Source organism: Sphaerodactylus townsendi, linkage group LG04, assembly GCF_021028975.2.
Source record: "Sphaerodactylus townsendi isolate TG3544 linkage group LG04, MPM_Stown_v2.3, whole genome shotgun sequence".
Classification (NCBI taxonomy): Eukaryota; Metazoa; Chordata; class Lepidosauria; order Squamata; family Sphaerodactylidae; genus Sphaerodactylus; species Sphaerodactylus townsendi.
In genome coordinates this window covers 30,540,882-30,560,483 of record NC_059428.1, presented here as the reverse complement: position 1 = coordinate 30,560,483, position 19,602 = coordinate 30,540,882, and the positions used below count along the sequence as shown (strand labels likewise).

The 19,602-nt window shown below is 42.0% G+C and overlaps 1 protein-coding gene across 4 annotated transcripts in view; it reads right to left on the bottom strand.

The window, feature by feature from the left end:
* The window catches only part of CDK8 (cyclin dependent kinase 8), a 47,923-nt gene that overhangs the window by 18,027 nt on the left and 10,294 nt on the right, over nt 1-19,602 (bottom strand). For 3 of the 4 annotated variants that reach the window (XM_048493823.1, XM_048493822.1, XM_048493824.1), the window contains exons 3-5: nt 18,075-18,185; nt 14,477-14,617; nt 1,466-1,523 (exon numbers count right to left, since the gene is read on the bottom strand). In XM_048493823.1, coding sequence (XP_048349780.1) covers nt 1,466-1,523; nt 14,477-14,617; nt 18,075-18,185 — 310 coding nt within the window. Of the gene's footprint in view, nt 1-1,465; nt 1,524-14,476; nt 14,618-18,074; nt 18,186-19,602 lie in introns of those variants that run through there. The other variant, XM_048493825.1, reaches the window with a different exon arrangement.

The following is a 19,602-nucleotide window of genomic DNA, read 5'->3' as shown; positions in this document are numbered from 1 at the left end:
CTACTGGAAGTCAGCCTTCCCACTGACACTGGATGACTCATAGAGAAGGGAGGGAAGACTCTTTCACACCCATCCAAAAATGTAATCCATCTGAGGAGCAATCAGTTTTTTCAGAATGTTGCAAAACCAGCTACTGCTTGCAGAAAGGCTGGGTGGTCAATTTCCAGTTAGCAATGAGTTAAGTTGTAACACAAGCAACACCACCACAGTTGACACTAAATGCATTTAGACGCTGACCTACTCTTCACTGTCCATATTTTGCTGACAAGGGGAACACAATCTGCCAGTGTTAGTACTGCTGTATTTATTTACAAAACCTAAAGGATTCTAGCGTGCTCAACTCTATTTTAATTCTGTGCCTTCCGAACCGAATGATGAATCCCTTGTTGACTTCAGTTGGAAATAGCCAAAAACCAGCAAATAAGAACAAAAAAATTGGCTCCCTGGTTAGAAGATTAATGACCAATAGTCTCGTTCAACCAAAAAAAACACATAACCATGGAATACTATGTAAGTTACAAAAATAATCTCAAAGTAGGAGTCAGAGGGGAGGGAAAAGAAAAAAAACTTTAAATATTCAGTATGGGTTTGGGGTTACATTAGCTTTATCAGTGAAGTAGTCAGTCCTCTATCCTAGAATTGGGTCAATACTGACCCACGGGGTAACGTCACACCACAATGATTACGAGGCAGACTATGTTTATGGAGTGGTTTCCCCAGTCATCTACACTTTACCCCCAGAAAGTTGGGTATTCATTTTACCAACCTTAGAAAGATGGAACATGCAACTGACTTCCATCAAAAACAAACTCAGGTCTTGAGCAGAGCATTGACTGCAGTAGTGCAGAAGATCATCCCATGCCATGAAGCTCCTAGATTAGCTTAATACTGGATGCATATTAGGTATTTCCTTGGTGCAACTGACTTATGTCCTTAGGACACCAAAGCCCATCAGTTGCTGGGTTACACTATGAGGAGGATTTTACCGTCAGGCTAAAGTTTAAGTCCTTTTTATAGTGTTTTTAAATAATGGAATGTCTGTGTTGCAGGAAGTTCTTACAGCCAAAATTTACCCCAATACTTGTAGCCCCATATCTTCTGTTTTAAGACACTAATCTTAATGAGTGCTTGTGGGTTTTCTCTTTGCCTCCTCTAATGGGAAGGGACAGCTTCCCATCTCAGCAATACTTCCCCCAGCTCTCACTAAAACCATATTTTATTATTCAGCATTTTCAGTAAAATAACATTTTCAGCAAAATAAAGGAAATTTTTAGGACTCCCTTGTTCTCTAATCCCTCCAAACTGTTTGATGTTGTCCACCATTAATGGATTTTACCTCTGCATTTGATGAGGTTTTTGTCTGCAATCCAGAAAGCATTAACAGTACTATTGACCTGTGCATCTAAACCTTCAGAACATTCTGTCTTAAATGCTACACTGGGACTTATCAAAGATATAAACATACCAATTTTTACTCTTCCTCGCTCAGGACCTTCACCCATAACTAAAATATTAGCAGGTTTCTGTGGAAAAAAAAATAAATACACAATACATATACCAAGATAAACCTAGACATTTGTGCCTGAAATTAGCAGATTTTTCCAATTTTAAATTAAAATGCAGTGGAGTATCATATAGATAGTGCCTGTAAATTAGTTTGTCACAAGGCTAGACAGGGAGCAAATTTATTAAGTTTCTTAGCCCATTTCGAGCTACTCTCTCTTACAGAACTTCTTTTCAAAAACTCCCCTATCTTAGCTAAGTATCAGAGTTCACCCAGGAAAACTGTTGCTTCTCCCTGCCACTGTAACATTGAAAATTAACCAAGTACTGAACATAATTTTGCCTCCATTTTACATAATCCTCCAAGACTAAGTGAACTAATTAATGTACAATAATTTGATACATGATGCCAGAGATTCTGAAACCATGAAAGTGAATTGTAGTTTTAAAATTCAGCCAATTAGCATTCCTGAACACACAACCTTTCAGATGCCTTTGCCCCTCAGCAGATACATTCTTTTCTGAACTGTTAACCCTCACCTAAATGTTAAAAGCTTGCTATTAAGGCTTTTTTTTAAAGTCTCCCATTTGTGGCACTGTTTTTCTTTTTCAATACATTAATAATAATACTTAGAAGTTTTTACTTATGACAAAAAAAGTTCGGACACTTTTGAAAGAGTTGGAGAATCACAATACTAATATATTGCTATCTTAGAAGATTATAGAAAGTAACTTCCACTGTAGTGGTCTAGATAGAATAATATATCCAGTCTCAGCCTTTCCCCCCACAAATTTCAAGAAGAAATTACTACTGTTCTTTTAAGGAAACCTCGCATCAATAACCCAGAGCACAAAGTTTTGAAGTAGGCTATCATTTAACTATGCATAAAGGCAAGTTTTCCCCCCTATCAGCACTGTCACAACTGTGAAAGTGCTCTGTGACCACATAATTATGAACTTTAAATCAGCATAAAATATGTTCGATAAAAGTAGCTTAAGTAGGCTTTCGATGGATGAAAAACACCTTTGATATGAACAGCTGTAACCTGTTATTATTACAGGGGCAGCATAAATGTGTGAAGGGATTAGTGAAGAGCAGATTTGAAAAGGGAAATGCATGACACTGGGTAGGTTTAAAGATGGCCGAAATGCAGTTCCATTGAAATACATGCTCTCTGCTGAAGGAACCTAGAACTACCTTATGGCACGGTTAGGCAACCTGGCTAGTAGGATCAGTAGAACAAACATTCAATAGTATCAGCTAAAAGGTGGCTTCAACATGGCAAATACCAACATAAGCTGCGGCTGGATGCCACTAAAAACATTACTAAGTAAAGGGGATTCATTATGAGGGATCTGGAAGAGTCTTGTGATGTGTAACCCCTTCCATTCTGCTCCCGGTTCTATAAAGAAGAGCGAAGTGATTGCTACCGACTTAGGGGATGGGCAGCCAACCTGCTCTGCTCACCTGTACTGTTGCCACTCCTCATCACCTTTGTGAAGTTGCCAAGACACTGAACAAAACTCTTCCCTTTTTAATGGAGAGACAGGTGGCAAAGCATCAGGCTGCATCGGTCTCCCTTTGTGTCCTCTTAAATCCCACTAAATCATCGGGTTCTCAGTCCAATTATGCACATGCATATATTGTAAGGGTTGTTTTTTTTTAAGGAGCATGGCAAAAAATAGCCCTAATTTTTGCAACATGGCATAACTATATGACCAGAAATTAAGCAACCAACCATGGTTATTACATACCAGAGCACGAAGAATGTTCAGATTATTTTGACTGAACTTCAAGTGGAATGTCTGCATTTTACCACCCATCGCAGGTCTCCAGAATGAAACAAACATGTATTCCTCACACATGTAACAAGGTCCACTGTGTGTGAAGCAGCTCTCTAAAGATTTAAGTTTTACTCAAGAGGAATGGGATTCAATAAACTACTGGATGAAGGAGGACAAGGTGACTAGAGGTCTGGCTATTTTTCTTCCTATTAGCCAGGCCAAACGCCATGCTGATATCCAGTTTGCATGCTCTGAGCAAGAACTTGGGTACGGCTATGTTTAAGCTATTTAGACTTTCAATTTATGTCCATATATTTCAGCTATAAATCATAACATGGTTACATGTCAAGAGGTTGTACAAAAAGTCCAATCACATTCATTAGAATCCTCTTCTGGAAAAAAGGCATTTCGTGTATTAGAAAGCAGAAGTTAAGGAAATGTTATTGAGAAGCAGCTTATCAATATGCAAGACAAGTCACTACTCGCTGCCCTAAAAGCCAATAGATAAGGAAAACTATAAATATAAAAACCAATCTCCAGGAAAGTATTTCTAGGGGTTTCCACTGCCAGAATCACAAGAGGAATAAGCCACAGGCACACTGTCAATCAGGAGCTAAGAATTTCATGGGAGGCTCTATGTCCATGGCCGACTTACAGTCCCAACACAATACTTTGCGAGGAACATGTCATGGATGAGGCTTTCCCATCAGAACGGCACAACAGAGAGGGGTGTCTTGCTGAGGAGGGTGAAAGAATACAAGCTCTGGACACAGTTAGCACAAGAGGCACTGCGATTGCAGAAAGGAACGACGTGATGGTTGTGGTGTGCTTTGACAATGTCAGGCTGCCATGGCACAGCTCTTACAAATTCCTATTTTGTGCAATTGCACTTTAGTCCACTACTCATCGGATATGACTTTTGAGAACAGGGAAAAAATGCTTACAATCAAGAGAGACGCTACAGGCTTGGCATGGAGAAAGTGAAATGCGTATCTTTACTTTTTTACAGGTACAAAGACATGGGTGACTCCATGTTCTTGCTCTTTCCTAACCACTTCCAGACACTTTTATTTATCATTTGAATTTTTTGGGAAATAAAGTTTCAGAGAATAGCTGCGTTGGTCTGCAGTAGAACAGTTAGGCTATCCAGTAGGACAGATTTTAAGAGTATAAGCATTATACAGTGAAAGATCTCTTCATTTCCTAGACAAAATGGAGATTTGCGTCCTTATAGCCCAGCCAGAAGGTGGAGAAAAGATGCAAAGGAGGAACTCCAGTTCCAGGGCTACAATCTATTCTGCCTCATATCTGATGTGCAGAGCGCTGACTCTCTGCAGCTTATACCCAAAAATCTTGTTAATCTCTAAGGTGTTACTAGACTTTAATCGAGCAATTAAAAATACAATCTAGGGTTTTACAGGAGGTATAACTCATCCACTGGAATTCCAACTGGACTAATAATACAGGTATAAAGATCAAGGAACACACACAGCAAAATATGAAGAAAAAAATTCTACCCCACTCCATAGAAGAAACAAAAATAGCAATACAAAAGGCTGCATCTCCCTGAACCACTCTGATAGCATTTTATTCTTTTAAAAACCTCATATGTGCATGCTCACACATACACACAAAGAATTTAAACAGGGAATCCATTCGTACTTAAGCTTTTTCATATCTAGCAAAGGTGGACTCCTTCACAAACTTATGTTTCCTTAAAGTTTCAGGAGATAAAACTAATATCTGCTGAATTAAGAAATGACCGATCTTTCATTTGGGCTTTTGCCATCCAGTTTACTATACCAAGGTAACAAATCACCATCAAACCATTTTACCTATACATGTATAATTGTCAATCTAAATACATAAATATCTCAATCTAAATACAAAAATAACTTTTAAACTAAACTGCTTTTGCATACAAACCAATATGCAGTCAGATTATAATAAATGTTCCATGGGGCACATTCCCATACCCAGCAGGGACATAAATTCACTGACTTTATGAACATATCTTTCGTGCATGATGAAGTGAACTTGGTCTTACAAATGCTTATTCTGGAATAAATTGTTAGTGTGACAAATAAGCATCCAATGGCACTTTAGAAACTAATTATCTTGCAGCAGTTTTTCACAGCAGCAAGTTGATCATCCATTTCTTCTGACAGTATGGGCTGTTCGACAGTGGGATGCACTACCTTGGAGTGTGGTGGAGTCTCCTTCTTTGGAATTTTTTAAACAGAGGCCAGATGTCACGAGTGCTTTGATTATATGTTCCTGCATTGCAGGAGGTTGGACTTGATGGCCTTTGGAGTCTCTTCCAACTCTACAATTCCTCTTCCTGTTCTGTTCAATTTGTTCTGTATTTTACCTTTCTGTGAATTAGGTTGGTTCTCAGACTATCTAATTTATTTTCCGGTGTTATCATTCAATCTTCTTGCTGAACTGATCAAAGTCTTTACTGATATGATTGCCTAGCCCAAACTTTTAAAGCCTACGGATACCTTTGGAATTCTGATATCAGGTAATGGACACAGCCACCATGTCAAGGAGTGAGGCTATGTGGGATGCCTTTTGAAAGGAGCATACGGTTTAAAAATAATACTATACAAACAGCTTATCTTCAGTGACACAGAGAAGATCCTTGTGCTGTGATGGCAGCTGCTGCCAGAGCAATGTTTTGAAAAATCTACAAAACTGATCTGATCTCCAATGGCTATCAGAAGCCCCTCTGTCCCCCTTCTTCTAAAACCATGTAGAGTGCATTACTGTGCCCACCGGCACTGTGTAGGGGACCTCTGCCCTAACCCATTTCAGATACAAGTATCATAGCCCACCCAACACTTCTCTATTGGGCTGGATCCCAGATTCTTTCTCCAACCAGTGGCAATTTCCTCCAGCAGAAGGAGCCTTTTTTTTGAACACAAGAGCACTGCCCAACACTGGGAAAGACTCTTGCCAGCTTGTATCAGAGGATGGATCTGTGGGATTCCAACCCTTTTGAATTAATGTAAAGACTGAGCAGTCATTTTTTTCACAGAAAATAAGGTGCCATTTTAGCATCCTCCTACTTTCCCCCCTTGCTGGCAACAGCTTTAACACTTGCCAAATTAAACAAATTAGCTTAATGCAGTTCAAATATGATCCTGTCATTCAGCGAGTTACAATTCAACCTAAACAATGATAAAAAGGCTACCCCTTAATTCAGATCATGCTTAATTACTTAATCAAAGTAAATAAGCTCCCATCGAATCAAATTATACAATATTCTGAACAACTTCCATTAATACTTAAAAATGCAACTACAGTGGAAAGATTTCAGCTTCCATTTTTAAAATCAACTGTTGAAAATGCAATAAAAATGAAACGTAGGCTTGGGACTCACACACAGGGTTTACAGAATGTTTTATTGCTAATAGTTTAGAAAATATATTTGCCACCTCCTCAGAGCCCTGCTAGATGTGGCCCACAAGGGAAATAACATCATAAAACAGCTGTTGTGGGCCAGCTTTAAACCTGTGAGCATGCAGGGCATACGTTTTCCAAATATATGCACTATTATCTACAGGAACACTTTAGCATGAGACTTTATTATGCTAGGATTCAAACAATTTGTTTTTGCTAGGCCAGGGGTCTGCAACCTGCGGCTCTCTAGATGTTCATGGACTACATGCAGTCCATGAACATCTGAAGAGCCGCAGGTCGCAGACCCACCTGTGCTAGGCTGTCTGAAGGAGCTCAGCACAACAGACACTGTCACCATTGTATACGTTTACCAAGTTTGTTTTCAATAATGTGACCCATGGATGACACCTGCACAGGTCTATGATACACTACTTCTACTTGATGCCTGCCAAGAGGTAATAAAGTAAGATTTTTTTGGAGAGAAAGTGTTTAGCTGAATCAATACATCTCATATTTGAATTATTCAGTAGCTTTTACTTACGAATCACCATTTCTAAGCAAGGTTGAGACTGAACGAGACACATTTGTGATGACTCAATTACTGTAGAAAGGGGAATTCACTTAAGGCACAGGTGTCAAACTCCAGATGTTCATGAACTACAATTCCCATCAGCCCTTGCCAGTATAGCCAATGCTTATGTTGGGAGGCACTGATGGGAATTGTAGTTCATGAGCATCTGGAGGGCCGTGACTTTGACACCCCTGATAAGGGATCTCATCTTTACTCTTACTCCACTCTTAATAAGAAACACATGTGATCCAAATGAAGATTTACTTCTTGCAGATTTCATATTGCAGACACTTGGAATTTATCTAATTTAACCTTTCATGTTCATATTGGATGGAAATTGCATAGGATAGGCTTTAAAACAGGGATCAAACCTTCAAGATGATGAAACAAGACCAATGCTTGGTGACCTATATTAATGTTTCATTTAGTAACACATTTCTCTGTATGACAGTGCCTATGCTCTCTTTCTAACCTATCGCGGAATTGCTTTTATTTTTTTTAAGTTCCTAAATACAATGCATGAAAATGATTGGACTAAGGAGGTACAGCTCAGTCTCTCTTGACATTTCTATACCACCACTGTATAGAATTGAACCACAGAACACTGTAGAAGAAGAGTTTGGATTTATACCCCACCTTTCTCTCCTGCAAGGAGATTCAAGGTGACTTACAAGCTCCTTTCCCTTCCTCTTCCCAAAACACCTTGTGAAGTAGGTGGGGCTGAGAGAGTTCGGAGACAACTGTGACTACCCCAAGGTCACCCAGCAGGTAGGAGTGCGGAATCACATCTGGTTCACCAGATAAGTGTCTGCCACTCAGGTGAAGGAGCGGGAAATCAAACCCAGTTCAACAGATCAGAGCCCACCATTCTTACCACGGATTGCAGGGGGTTGGACTTGATGGTCTTTGGAGTCTCTTTCAACTCTACGTTTCTATGATTCTTCTTCCTGTTCTGTTCAATTTTTTTGTATTTTACCTTTTTGTTAATTAGGTTGGTTCTCAGACCATCCAATTTATTTTCCAATGTTATCATTTAATCTTCTTGCTGAACTGGTAGGCTTTAAAACAGGCATCAAACTTCAGTCTTACTCTTAGAGGTTTGTTATTCAAAGCACACTTCCTCAGTTCACATACCCAGTCCTTGAAGAAGAGCTGGTTTTTATACCCTGCTTTTTTCTACTGTAAGGAGTCTCAAAGTGGCTTACAAACTCCTCCCCAGCCACATGAGGCATCTTGTCAGGCTGAGAAAGTTTTGAAAGAACTGTGACTGTTCCCAGGTCACCCAGCAGACTTCGTGTAGAGAAATGGGGAATCAAAGCAGTTCTCCCCAGCTTCATGTGTAGGAACAAGAAAAGAAGAAGAAGAGTTTGGATTTATACTCCACCTTTCTCTCCTGTAAGGAGACTCAAGGTGTCTTACAAGCTCCTTTCCCTTCCTCTTTCCACAACAGACACCTTGTGAAGTACGTGGGGCTGAGTGAGTTCGAAGGCAACTGTGACTAGCCCAAGGTCACCCAGCAGGAATGTAGGAGTACAGAAACACATCTGGTTTCCCAGATAAGCCTCCACCACTCAGGTGGAGGAGTGGGGAATCAAACCCAGTTCACCAGATCAGAGTCCACCATTCTTAACCCCACACCACGCTGGGATACCATCAAAACTGTATCCCTTCAGACAACCCAGCTCCATTTGCTTCCCTCCAGACTGTGACTGCAGAAGCAAACACCAGGGGAGGAGAAGCAGCATGGCATCATTTAGCAACGCCAGCAGAATGAAGCGGCAAGACTGGTTCAACCGCAATTTTAGGCTGGAGTCAGAAATCCAAAGCATCAAATTCTTGACCTAAAAGAATGAGCACAGACACTGGCCATCTATTAGAAAGGCATCTATTGTGTTCTCAGTTTAGGATCTGCTTACTCTTAGAGATTTGTTATTCAAAGCACACTTCCTCAGTTCACATACTCAGTCCTTGAAGAAGAGCTGGTTTTTATACCCTGCTTTTTTCTACCGTAAGAAATCTCAAAGTGGCTTACACTCCCCACTCCCACCCCCACCCCCACCCACATGAGGCATCTTGTCAGGCTGAGAAAGTTTTAAAAGAACTGTGACTGCTCCCAGGTCACCCAGCAGACTTCGTGTAGAGAAATGGGGAATCAAACCAGTTCCCCGCAGAGTGAAATCCGCCACTCTTCATTAAACCATGCCAGTTGAAAGCCGTCATCTAGTGACTGTGCTGTGGAATAGGAACATTTTTTGTTGTTGTTAACCCTATAGCACAGTTTGGATTGTAATAGTTACGCAATATGGGCAGATCTGTCCTTCCTCTGAGGAAATGGGAGGCTTCCCACGCCTCCATTTTATCCTTACAACCCTGTAAAGTAGGTTAGACTGAGGGTTCTTCTTCTGCGCCACACTGGCTCAAACCAAGGATTTTTTCAAAGCCCTGTCTACACAGCAGTAAACCCAGTCATCACAATGGCAGTTTATTAAAAGAGATGGGGCTTTTACAGTATGCTACCTGCATCAGTTCCTAAAACCTTTTCTGTTATGGGCAGAATCTCCACGGGAGGTTTTTTTTCCCCCTGGTGGAACAGAGCACACCTGATTTATTTGGGAGCTTCGACACAACGCCAGGCTCTTTAAGAGCAAGATGCCTTTGCAGGGCTCCCTGGACTTCCCCCATTAAGCCAGAGCAAGAAAAGCCTCCTTTGTTTAAACTTAAAAGGGAAGCGGCTGGAGGTTTGCAGTAATTCATGGAGGGAGAGGGTCTTTGTGCCATCTTCAAAATTTGTACATTAAACTCTATTCCCCCCATTTTTCCCTTAACAGGTTAGACGCAGCTCATCAGTATTTGCTCTCAGGGGGAAATGTGGGATTATAGGATGTACGAAAGCTCTGGCAAGATGTTTGTTGCGTCAGATTTTTCAGCATTGGCACACTCTGTTCCATCACAACAAGGCAGAAGGAGATGGGGAGGAACAACCTGTGGAATTCCAGGCATCATCTCTCATAGTTTAAAAAAATGGATTAACATAAACTTGCTTCAGAATGCTTTTGGCTTAACTGATGCTTCTGCAAGACAAATAAATGTCCAGTTTAATTCCCATGATGCTTTGTCTACCTTTTCCCCAATCTGATAGTGTCTACAATGACATTTTGTCAACCTTTTTCCATTTTCATAGTGTTCCTTTGATATCTGGGGATCTCAACACTAAAAAACAGAATAAAATATTTTACATTACAATATTTTGCATTCATATATTAAGAGTGATGTTTAGTGTGGCTTTGTCTCTAATGTACTGAGCTGGTGGGAATCTGCAAGTCACAACACAGGACTAAGTCCTAGCAAGAGGTTGGCCATGTCATACCAGCACTCCCCAAACAGCTGTCAACCAAACCTTGCCAACTGCGATCACAGTTTTAAGGTCACCAAAACACTTCACAGCAGCTGAACAGTAAATGTGGAAATGGTGACATTCTTTCCCAGTGACCCTCAGTGTGACTGATGGGCATCATGGTGCCTCCTGAGACGTTTCCTGAGGCCCAATTACTTCTTCCCCAAAGCAAATAACCAGTCCTGGCTTTATTCTACCTCACTTAAGCAGGAGGTGCTTCAGAAGAAACAAGCAGGCATACCTGTGAGTTTGCAGAGAGCACCTATTCACAACAGATGCCTCCATGGCTTCTACTGATGAACAAATTGTGAACAGCCCCAGCTGGCAAAATGGCAGTCATTGTGTGAGGGAGCAAGTTGTTCCCTGTTCTCAAAATCCCAAAATGCCTACAAATTCAACTGGATCCAGGTCCCTGATCTAGACCTGATCTAGACCGGTGGTTCCCAACCTTTTTAAAAAATTATTCAGAACTTTAAGCACAAAAAAAATTCCTGTTTTTGGTGCTACATGACAACAGCAGCTGCACATTCGACAGAAAGAGGCATCCATGAGCTTCAAACATAGCCCCTACTTGGTGGAACAGGCTCCCAGGTGAGATCCGGGCCCTGCGGGACATACAGAGTTTCAGCAGGGCCTGTAAAACAGATCTGTTCCGCCAGGCATTTGGCCAGCTGGGGTAACATCAGTTCGTCGCTATAAATAACATCTGGCCTCCCGTGGGCACAGGGAAGAGGGGGAAGGGAAAAATTGTAAAGGATAATGCTGACGCCATCAATGAAAATATGTTTTTAACTTTTGTGCAGGTGGGATGTTTTTAGTAGTTGGTAGCTGTTGATGTTTTAATGTATTTATTGATGTAAACTGCCCTGAGCCCCTTGGGGAGGGCGGTATATAAATTGAATAAATAAATAAAATATCTGCAAACAGCTCCAAGAACAGCCTTCCAAGAAAAGCTTTGTACAGAATTCAGTTATTTAGTTTTATGAGCTCATCCAGTGCCTGCCTTTCTTCTTTAACGCTGACCCTTCTTTAGGAGGTTCTTTTGTGAAAACACGTCTGGCCCCCTGCACCATCCCCCCCCCCCCACACCTACACTGATTTTCCATGTGGTCTGAGCAACTCATGAGGCAGTCTCAAACTGATCACAAGGTCCAGTTACTGACAAGATTCTCTGCTCACATCAGAGCATCTCTGCTCACATCTGCTCACTGGACTGAGCCCTCCTATGCAAATATTTGCTCCAATACCCAAATTTGCTTGATCTTTTGGTCTGTAACGAGAAAGCCATTTAGTTGGTTGAGGTGGGTTTTCCGGGCTGTGTGGCAGTGGTCTTGTGGATCTTGTTCCTAACATTTCGCCTGCATCTGTGGCTGGCATCTTCAGAGGTATGTCTGTTTCACAGACTTCAGAGGGAAGTCTGTTTCACACTGTGTTGTTTAGAAAGCCATCTAGAATGGCAGTGTCAGAAACATTTGCTGGGCAAGAGAATGAAAGACCAATTATCTACGATGGAACAGATTTTCAAAAAGGATCATTTATGCTAGATGAAAGTCCTGAACACTGCAGACGCTGTTTCAAAAGCTCTGAGTAATTCATGAAAAGCAAAGGAAAACTGAAAACCCAGATGTGTATAAATGTGAACAGTTGGTAAGAGCAGCTTTTTTGTTAGCGATGTGTGTTATAAGCTATGCATCCCAGCCCTGTTTTACAGATCAAAGTTGCTAAGCTAATAAGCAGTGCCACTGAAATTGCTGAAGACCAAGATACTGCATATCAGAAAGCTACTGCAACTGCTACCTCAAACATATTCAAAAAGCAACATGACGTTCATATCTAAATCATGAGGTTGTACACTTCAGCAGGCACACTCCAGAAGGCTCAACCTGGTGGACTCCACTAAAAAGACCTCTTTCACCGGTGACTCTCAATAAGAAAGGTGGACTGTAGATAATGTAAATAGAATAATTCCAAAGCCTGAGAAAGGAAGGGAGGGCTGAGGTTGAAAGAGGGTCTGACACCTACCAATGCCTGCCTGTTTTCTTCTGGAGGGAAGGATGGTTTGTGGTGGTAGAAAAGGAAAAGTAGCCATACAGCTACAGGATAAGGAATGTAGGGAAAGTATTCTCCATTATATCCTCACTGCAAAATCCCTCAGCCAACCCCTTGCTGTCATCTTTCCATGCGATGAATGAGGACAGTTGGTGAAGCCAGCCTCCTGCTCACACAGCAGCAGAAGTAACTTAGGTAAATGGTGGTAGGGAAGAAGAGGATTCCTTTCCCCGTGTTTTCTGTTCCTACCACTTTCCTAGTTGATAAACACTAAAAAGACTGTGGGCTACTGGCAGTGGGAGGAAGTACTAGAACATAAAAGCATTAAGTAAAGGTGCAGAATGCGGATTTCTGGATTTTACTCAACATTTAAACTCCCCAATAGCATGCCCAGCAGTTGGAGAGGGAAATGTCTCTACATTAAAAAGCACAGGGGTGAATCCTAAGGTTGCAAAGCAGAATAATTTCATACAAAAGCTTCGTGTCTCACTGAAGCTTCATGGCAAGTGGAGGTTTCAGCCTAGCTCTCCCAGGTCCTTGCCCAGGACTCTACAAGCAGGTCCCTACGTGCCCCAAGACCACTCAGCAGAAGGCAAGGGAACAGTCATGGACAACAGACCACACAGAAAGGGTGCACTAAAGACTGGGCAATCTGTGAAATTTGTGTTGCTTTGCAGCACAGCGCTCTAGCATTATTTGGAAAACATCACGTAAAGTATCAGAATGACATGATAATACATTGACGATTTATTATGCATATTGTTATAACACCCTTCCTCCTAACAGCATGCATCCTTCACCCCTTCTCCACTTTATCATCACAACAACCCTGTGTGCTAGGCCAAGATGAGACAGAGTGACGAGCCAAAGGTGAGCTTCTTGGCAGGGTTGGGATTTCAACCTGGGTTTTCCCAGGTGCAACATTACTAGTGCAACGTTCTTAACCACTACACCAGGCTGGCTCTCAGTTTGAATACTTTTTTTCTGTTCTCGTTACCTCTCCTCAGGGATTGGAGAATCTTCCCTACCAAGAAAGACTTAAGAGTTTGGGGCATTTTCAAGAGGTGAGGAAATGAGAAAGGGTTATGTAAGTGGATAGAGTGAACAGCTTATCTCTCAAAATACAACTATTTTGAAGAGAAGTTATCTAATGAAATGTGATTGGCAGCAGATTCAGGAAATCAAAGGATCTGATCATGCAACACAGACGGCTTACAAGATGAGCTGAGGACTAGACAATTAGATGGCTTTAAATGAGGGATATGGACAATTCTGGAAAACAGAGTCTATCAATATATGTTAGGCATAACAGCACATCCATGTTGACATAATAAACTTCTGATTATGACAAGCTGCGGGCAAACACCAGGGGACGACTAATTCTAGAAATTTTTCACTGGCCACTACCAAAGATAGCGATGGATTGGGCTAGATCTTTGCTCTGATGCAGCAATGCAATTCCTGACATCCTGAAAGGTTATCATGCATAAAAGACAAAACTTCAAGAGAAACAGATGCAACTTTGCAGTGAGACTTTGCTCTTATTGTGGCACTGCTTTTACTTAACCACGCGAGAGCAGCTACAGGAGAAGACCACTTCCCTTGCCAGATGAAAAAAAAACTTTGTAAGAAACGCACGCAGGCTTATTTGCTAGACATTTAACATAACTGTTAGTAACTCCATATCTAACACCTTCAATAAAAACATTACGAAATATAAATAAATAAGCTTTGCATCTATTTCTAATCCCAACTGTAGAACTACTTACCAAATCCCTGTGTAACACCCAGTTAGCATGTAGGTAATGAATACCATCTAGAATCTGATATAATAGTGATTTCACCATCCCCCGAGGTAACTGAACTGGCTTCTTGTTTGCCTTAGAAGCTCTGTGGAACTTTATAATGTGCTGAAAAACAGAAAACAAGAGTGCCTACTAAACCTATATGCTAATATTTTGACACAGCGTTTCATGTCAAAAGCTCATCTGAATTCATTTAACGAGGGGCACATTTCTTGAGATTTAAACAAAAGGGGAGTGAATCATTTTCCCATTACAAGAATTATTTCCCTTTGGCAACAGTATTACAATTATGTTTAAAACAGCCCCAAGTGTTTCGTGCGTTCTCATTGTAATTTTGTCCTTTGTCCCCCAAGCCCCATGTATATAAATTCTACCCACCCATTCAAAGGGCTGGCATCAAAGTTATTATTTCTCTATTCGTATTTTAAAGACCCCAGTCTCAGTGACAGAAACACAGGGGGGAAAAAATCTCATCAGAAAGATCATATATCTGAAATGTGATTGTTGTTCAGAAGCTCCAGTGGACTCAGGAAACCAGTGGAGGAGAATTTCAATCCTCCCTGGATATTCAGTAATTGACTTGAAGGCTGCAGCTTTTCAGCAGAAGATTTGAAGGGAAAAATTCCACAGAGAAGCTGCTGTTGGGATTCATAAGCAAACATGATGTTATCAGAGTCAGATTCAACAGGGACTTTGGGTGGTTAGCTCGCCACATTATCACTGGAAACCAGTTGTCGCAGATGTGAGAACTATCAGGATGCAATTTTTTCCCCCATGCTTTTCGTTATCTATGTAAAGCTCTTAGGACAAATCATTCATAGCTTTGGAGTTGGTTTACGCTGATGATACTCAGTTATAAATACTCTCATCCAACTCTCCTGTTAATGTGGTAAAGGTCCTCAAATGTTATCCGGCCGTGATGGTTAACCTACTAAAAGTGAACAAATTGAAACTAAAGACGACAGAAGTCATGCTGGTTGGGGAGAGGGAGGTCTGGAAGGACATCCCCCCCCCCGGCCCCCACTTTTGATGGGAGTTCAACTGACCCTTGCATATGCTGTTAAAAGCCTCAGGGGTCACACTAGATCCGGCTTTATCACTGGAGCAGTTAATGCAGCAAAATATATATATGCTTTTTATCAGCCTAGCGGCTGTGAGGTGGCCCCTTATTTTGATAACGGCTAACCTGGCTACACAGATCCATGTTAAAGTAACATTCCCTCAAAAGCCACTCAGAAATCCCAAGAAGCCCAGAATTCCACAGCTCAGCTACCAACTGGAGCTGGATGGATTGTGCATATTACTCCCCATTCTGCAAACGCCCCGCTGGCTACTGGGCCCAGTTTAAGGTATCTGTTGTGGTATACGAAACCCTTCACAGCCTTGGCCCTTCTTGTTTGTGAGACCGCTTCTCTCCCTATGTTCCACGAGGATAACTGCGCTCGCGGCTCAGCAGAAGCCCACCTGCTTTGAATGCAGGAAGTACCAGGTTCAATCCCTGGCATCACCCGTTTAAGGCAGGGGTCCCCAAACTACGGCCCGGGGGCCAAATGTGGCCCCCTGAAGGCATTTATCTGGCCCGCCAGGCATGGCGGCGATGGCTCCATTCATGTGCAGCGGGGGCTCGAGGGAGAGGAGGAACCGGCCCCAACGGCTGTTGATTGCAATTACATGATGGCACCCCCAAATCTCCATGAATTTTCTGACCCAGAGTTGGAAACCTTACATGTGGCAACGCCTGCTCCGCCCTTCCCTCTCAGCTACTCCATGTATTGCTCTCAGGCTTTCTGTTCCGCCTCACTCCCATTGGCATCAGCCAGGCTGGCAAATCGCTCGCTGGCTGCTAGGGAGGAAAGAACCCAGGAAGATACCTGATCCTGGGTTAGATGGAATGCTTCATTGGGAAAGTTCGGGGGTTTTTTTGTTGTTTTTTTTTACAGAGGAAGGTATTCCACAGCCTCCCCAACAATATTTGGAGCCCACCCTGTACTTGACATACTTTGGTCACTGTTCTAAAAATAGACCATGACAGAAAGGCTGAAAGGTGAAATCACACATTTTACAATCATTTGTGCATAGGAATTTGTTCATAGTTTTTTTTAGTCCAGCCCTCCAACAGTCTGAGGGACAGTGAACTGGCCCCCTGTTTAAAAAGTTTGGGGACCCCTGGTTTAAGGTAATAGGTGATGCTGGAAACCTCAAAGTGAGATCCCGGAGAGCTGACTGCCAGTCAGACAAACTGGCTGGACTCAGTACATGGCAGCTTCATTCGTATTTTAGAAGTCCAAAGGGAAAACAACTGAAATGCAATGTGCTGAAGCAGAGCTTACACTTCTGTCTGGACTAGGGGTGGCCAATCTATGGCGCTCCAGATGTTCATGGACTACAATTCCAATCAGCCCCTGCCAGCATGGCCATGCTGGCAGGGGCTGATGGGAACTGTAGTCCATGAACATCTGGAGCGCCATAGATTGGCCACCCCCGGACTGGACTATCAGCCTTATATAAAGTCTTTGACAACTGTAAATATCTCACATTCTTTATCCACCAAGGTTCACAGCCCTTGAACGTTTTTAGATACAGAACAGACACTGTCCAAGGACATATACAGAATGTGCGACCCAACACTGCTCATTTACTTCTTTCTGAACTATACATTAGAGCTCGAAAATCGCTCTAGACAGCTAAAAATGCAATGCTGGTAACTAAATGTTTGAAAGCTCTGACAAAAGGGTGATCAAAGGCCTGTTTTACAGATACTTATGAACAGCACCTGCTTTCCTCAAAGCAATTTTACCGAAGCTGCGAAAAAGTCTAGTAAGCTACCTCATCCACATATTACAGTACAATTACACTGTACTTGCAAATGTGGACTATCAAAATAGGGTTCTTTGAAGCAGGAATCAGCAGCCAGAAGGTACTGGACCAAATAGGGCCTCTCCAAGTGAGGCACGACCTCATGTCATCTCAGTAGCCAAAGCAGTGGTGTAAGGGGAGTGGGTGGGAGGGATGTAACACCTGAAGCAACAGGACTAGCTGGCTGCTGGGAGAGGTTCAGGGGTCTGGCCATGGTGGCAGGAGCTGATGGGAGTTATAGTCCATGAACATCTGGAGAGTCGCAGGTTGCAGACCCCAGGGTTAGACTAAGGGATAAAGGATAGATTTCAACCATTAATCATACACTTCACAAAGCAACATTCTGATTAGTTTCTACTTTCCTCCAGAAAAGCTTTGGAAGAGAGGAATCATTTCTATTCTATTATATTGCATCCTATTCATCCAGATGCTCGAATTGCCATCGGCCAAGGGCATCTCTGCACATTCAGGTGCCATGTTTGGAGGAGAACACAAGAAAAGCTGCCACAAATCAAGGACAAAAATGCATTTGCAAAGAACAACAACAAAAAATTAACGGAACATGATGCACTACAAAAAGTGGCCATGTACTTCCACAGCCTACTTCCTTTCACTGCAGCATTGCCCCAGGGACAAGCGCTTTGTTGCTGTACAAGTTTTTATCTTGTCACGGAACAATTTATTCAATTACTACAGACTTTCTTACCCAGAGGTCATGTTCCGCATAATCAAAGAGAAGCCACACTTTCCTGTCAGCATGAGACAGAAACACCTTCTGCAGAGAAATAACGTTTGGATGCTTGAGTTCCCGCAGCAGCTGCAAAACAAAGCTATCCGTTAGAAAGGTATCCATACAAGCCAGAACTGACCATTCTTTTTATACTGTAGAGCCCTGTGAATAAGCACGTTTTGCAGAATCAATCTTTGAAGTTTTTAAACTAGCATGAGCTTCATTTTAATGAAGGCATTCCTTAGAGGCTTAAACCAGACTGCAATTAAGGCAAATGCATTTCCCTTAGCATGCAGATAGTATTATTTAAGTTTAAATGCTTATAATTAACTACAATTAAGTTTATATACCAGCAAACTGGTTTTCTCATACAAGAATTTATTTCCATGAGTTCCTTTGGGCCTTTCTGTACTAAGGATGAGGCTTTACAAATGCACTTATTTAGATATTTATACCCTGCTTTTCCCCAAATGGGGACCCAAAGGCACTTACATAGTTTTCCCTTCCTCCATGTTATTTTTACAACAACCCAGTAAGGTAGGTTAGGCTGAGAGTGAGCGTCAATGACAGAGTTGGAATTTGAGCCTGGATCTCCCAAATCTTAATCCAATACTCTATGCCGCTATACTGTGACACAAGCCAGTTGTATCATTTTATAAAACTTCATTGCTTTGTATTATACCAATATTCCCCCCCACTGATTTAAAGTCCTGTATAAAATTATCTCAGGAAATATGACTGAACTGTGACACCTTGTGTTTTATGCTGTGTCTACTGAATAAACCATAGGTGTCAAACTCGCGTCCCTCCAGATGTTATAGACTACAGCTCCCATCATCCCCTGCCAGCATGAAAGAAAGGGCATCTTGCTGTGGCTATTCCCATCACACAACTTTTTGTAACAGCTTTGCAATAAACAGATAGGGCAGTACCTGTTGAATATATTTTTACAGGAAGAGTAGATACATGGCAGCTACACAGGGTTTTCATGGCAGCTACACAGGGTTTTCAAGATAAGAGGTATACAAAAGCAGTCTGCCATTGCTTGCCTCTGCGTCACAACCCTGGGCTTCCCCTGGTGGTTTCTCACCCAAAGACTAAACAAGGCTAACCCTGCTTAGCTCTAGAGTTCTGATGAAGTTGGGCTAGCCTGACCTATCAGGACATCTGGTTCTCAACCTGGGGGTCGGGGCCCCTTTGGAGGTCAAATGACCCTTTCACAGGGGTCGCCTAAGACTCTCTGCATCAGTGAGGAGAGGAGCTGTATTAAAGGGTCGTGGCATTAGGAAGGTTGAGAACCACTGTCTTAGACACACAAGTATCAAAAATATAAGCTAAATACACTTACGCATGAATAAGAACACAAATACAGATGTATCATATCTTTACAAAGTTACAATTGGGTCCGGATTTCATGGACAGAGGTGTCCCTCATTGCCAGGAGTGAAATGCCTGCATTTTTACACAAGGTTGTGACATACTGAATTCATCTCAGGTTTGAAAA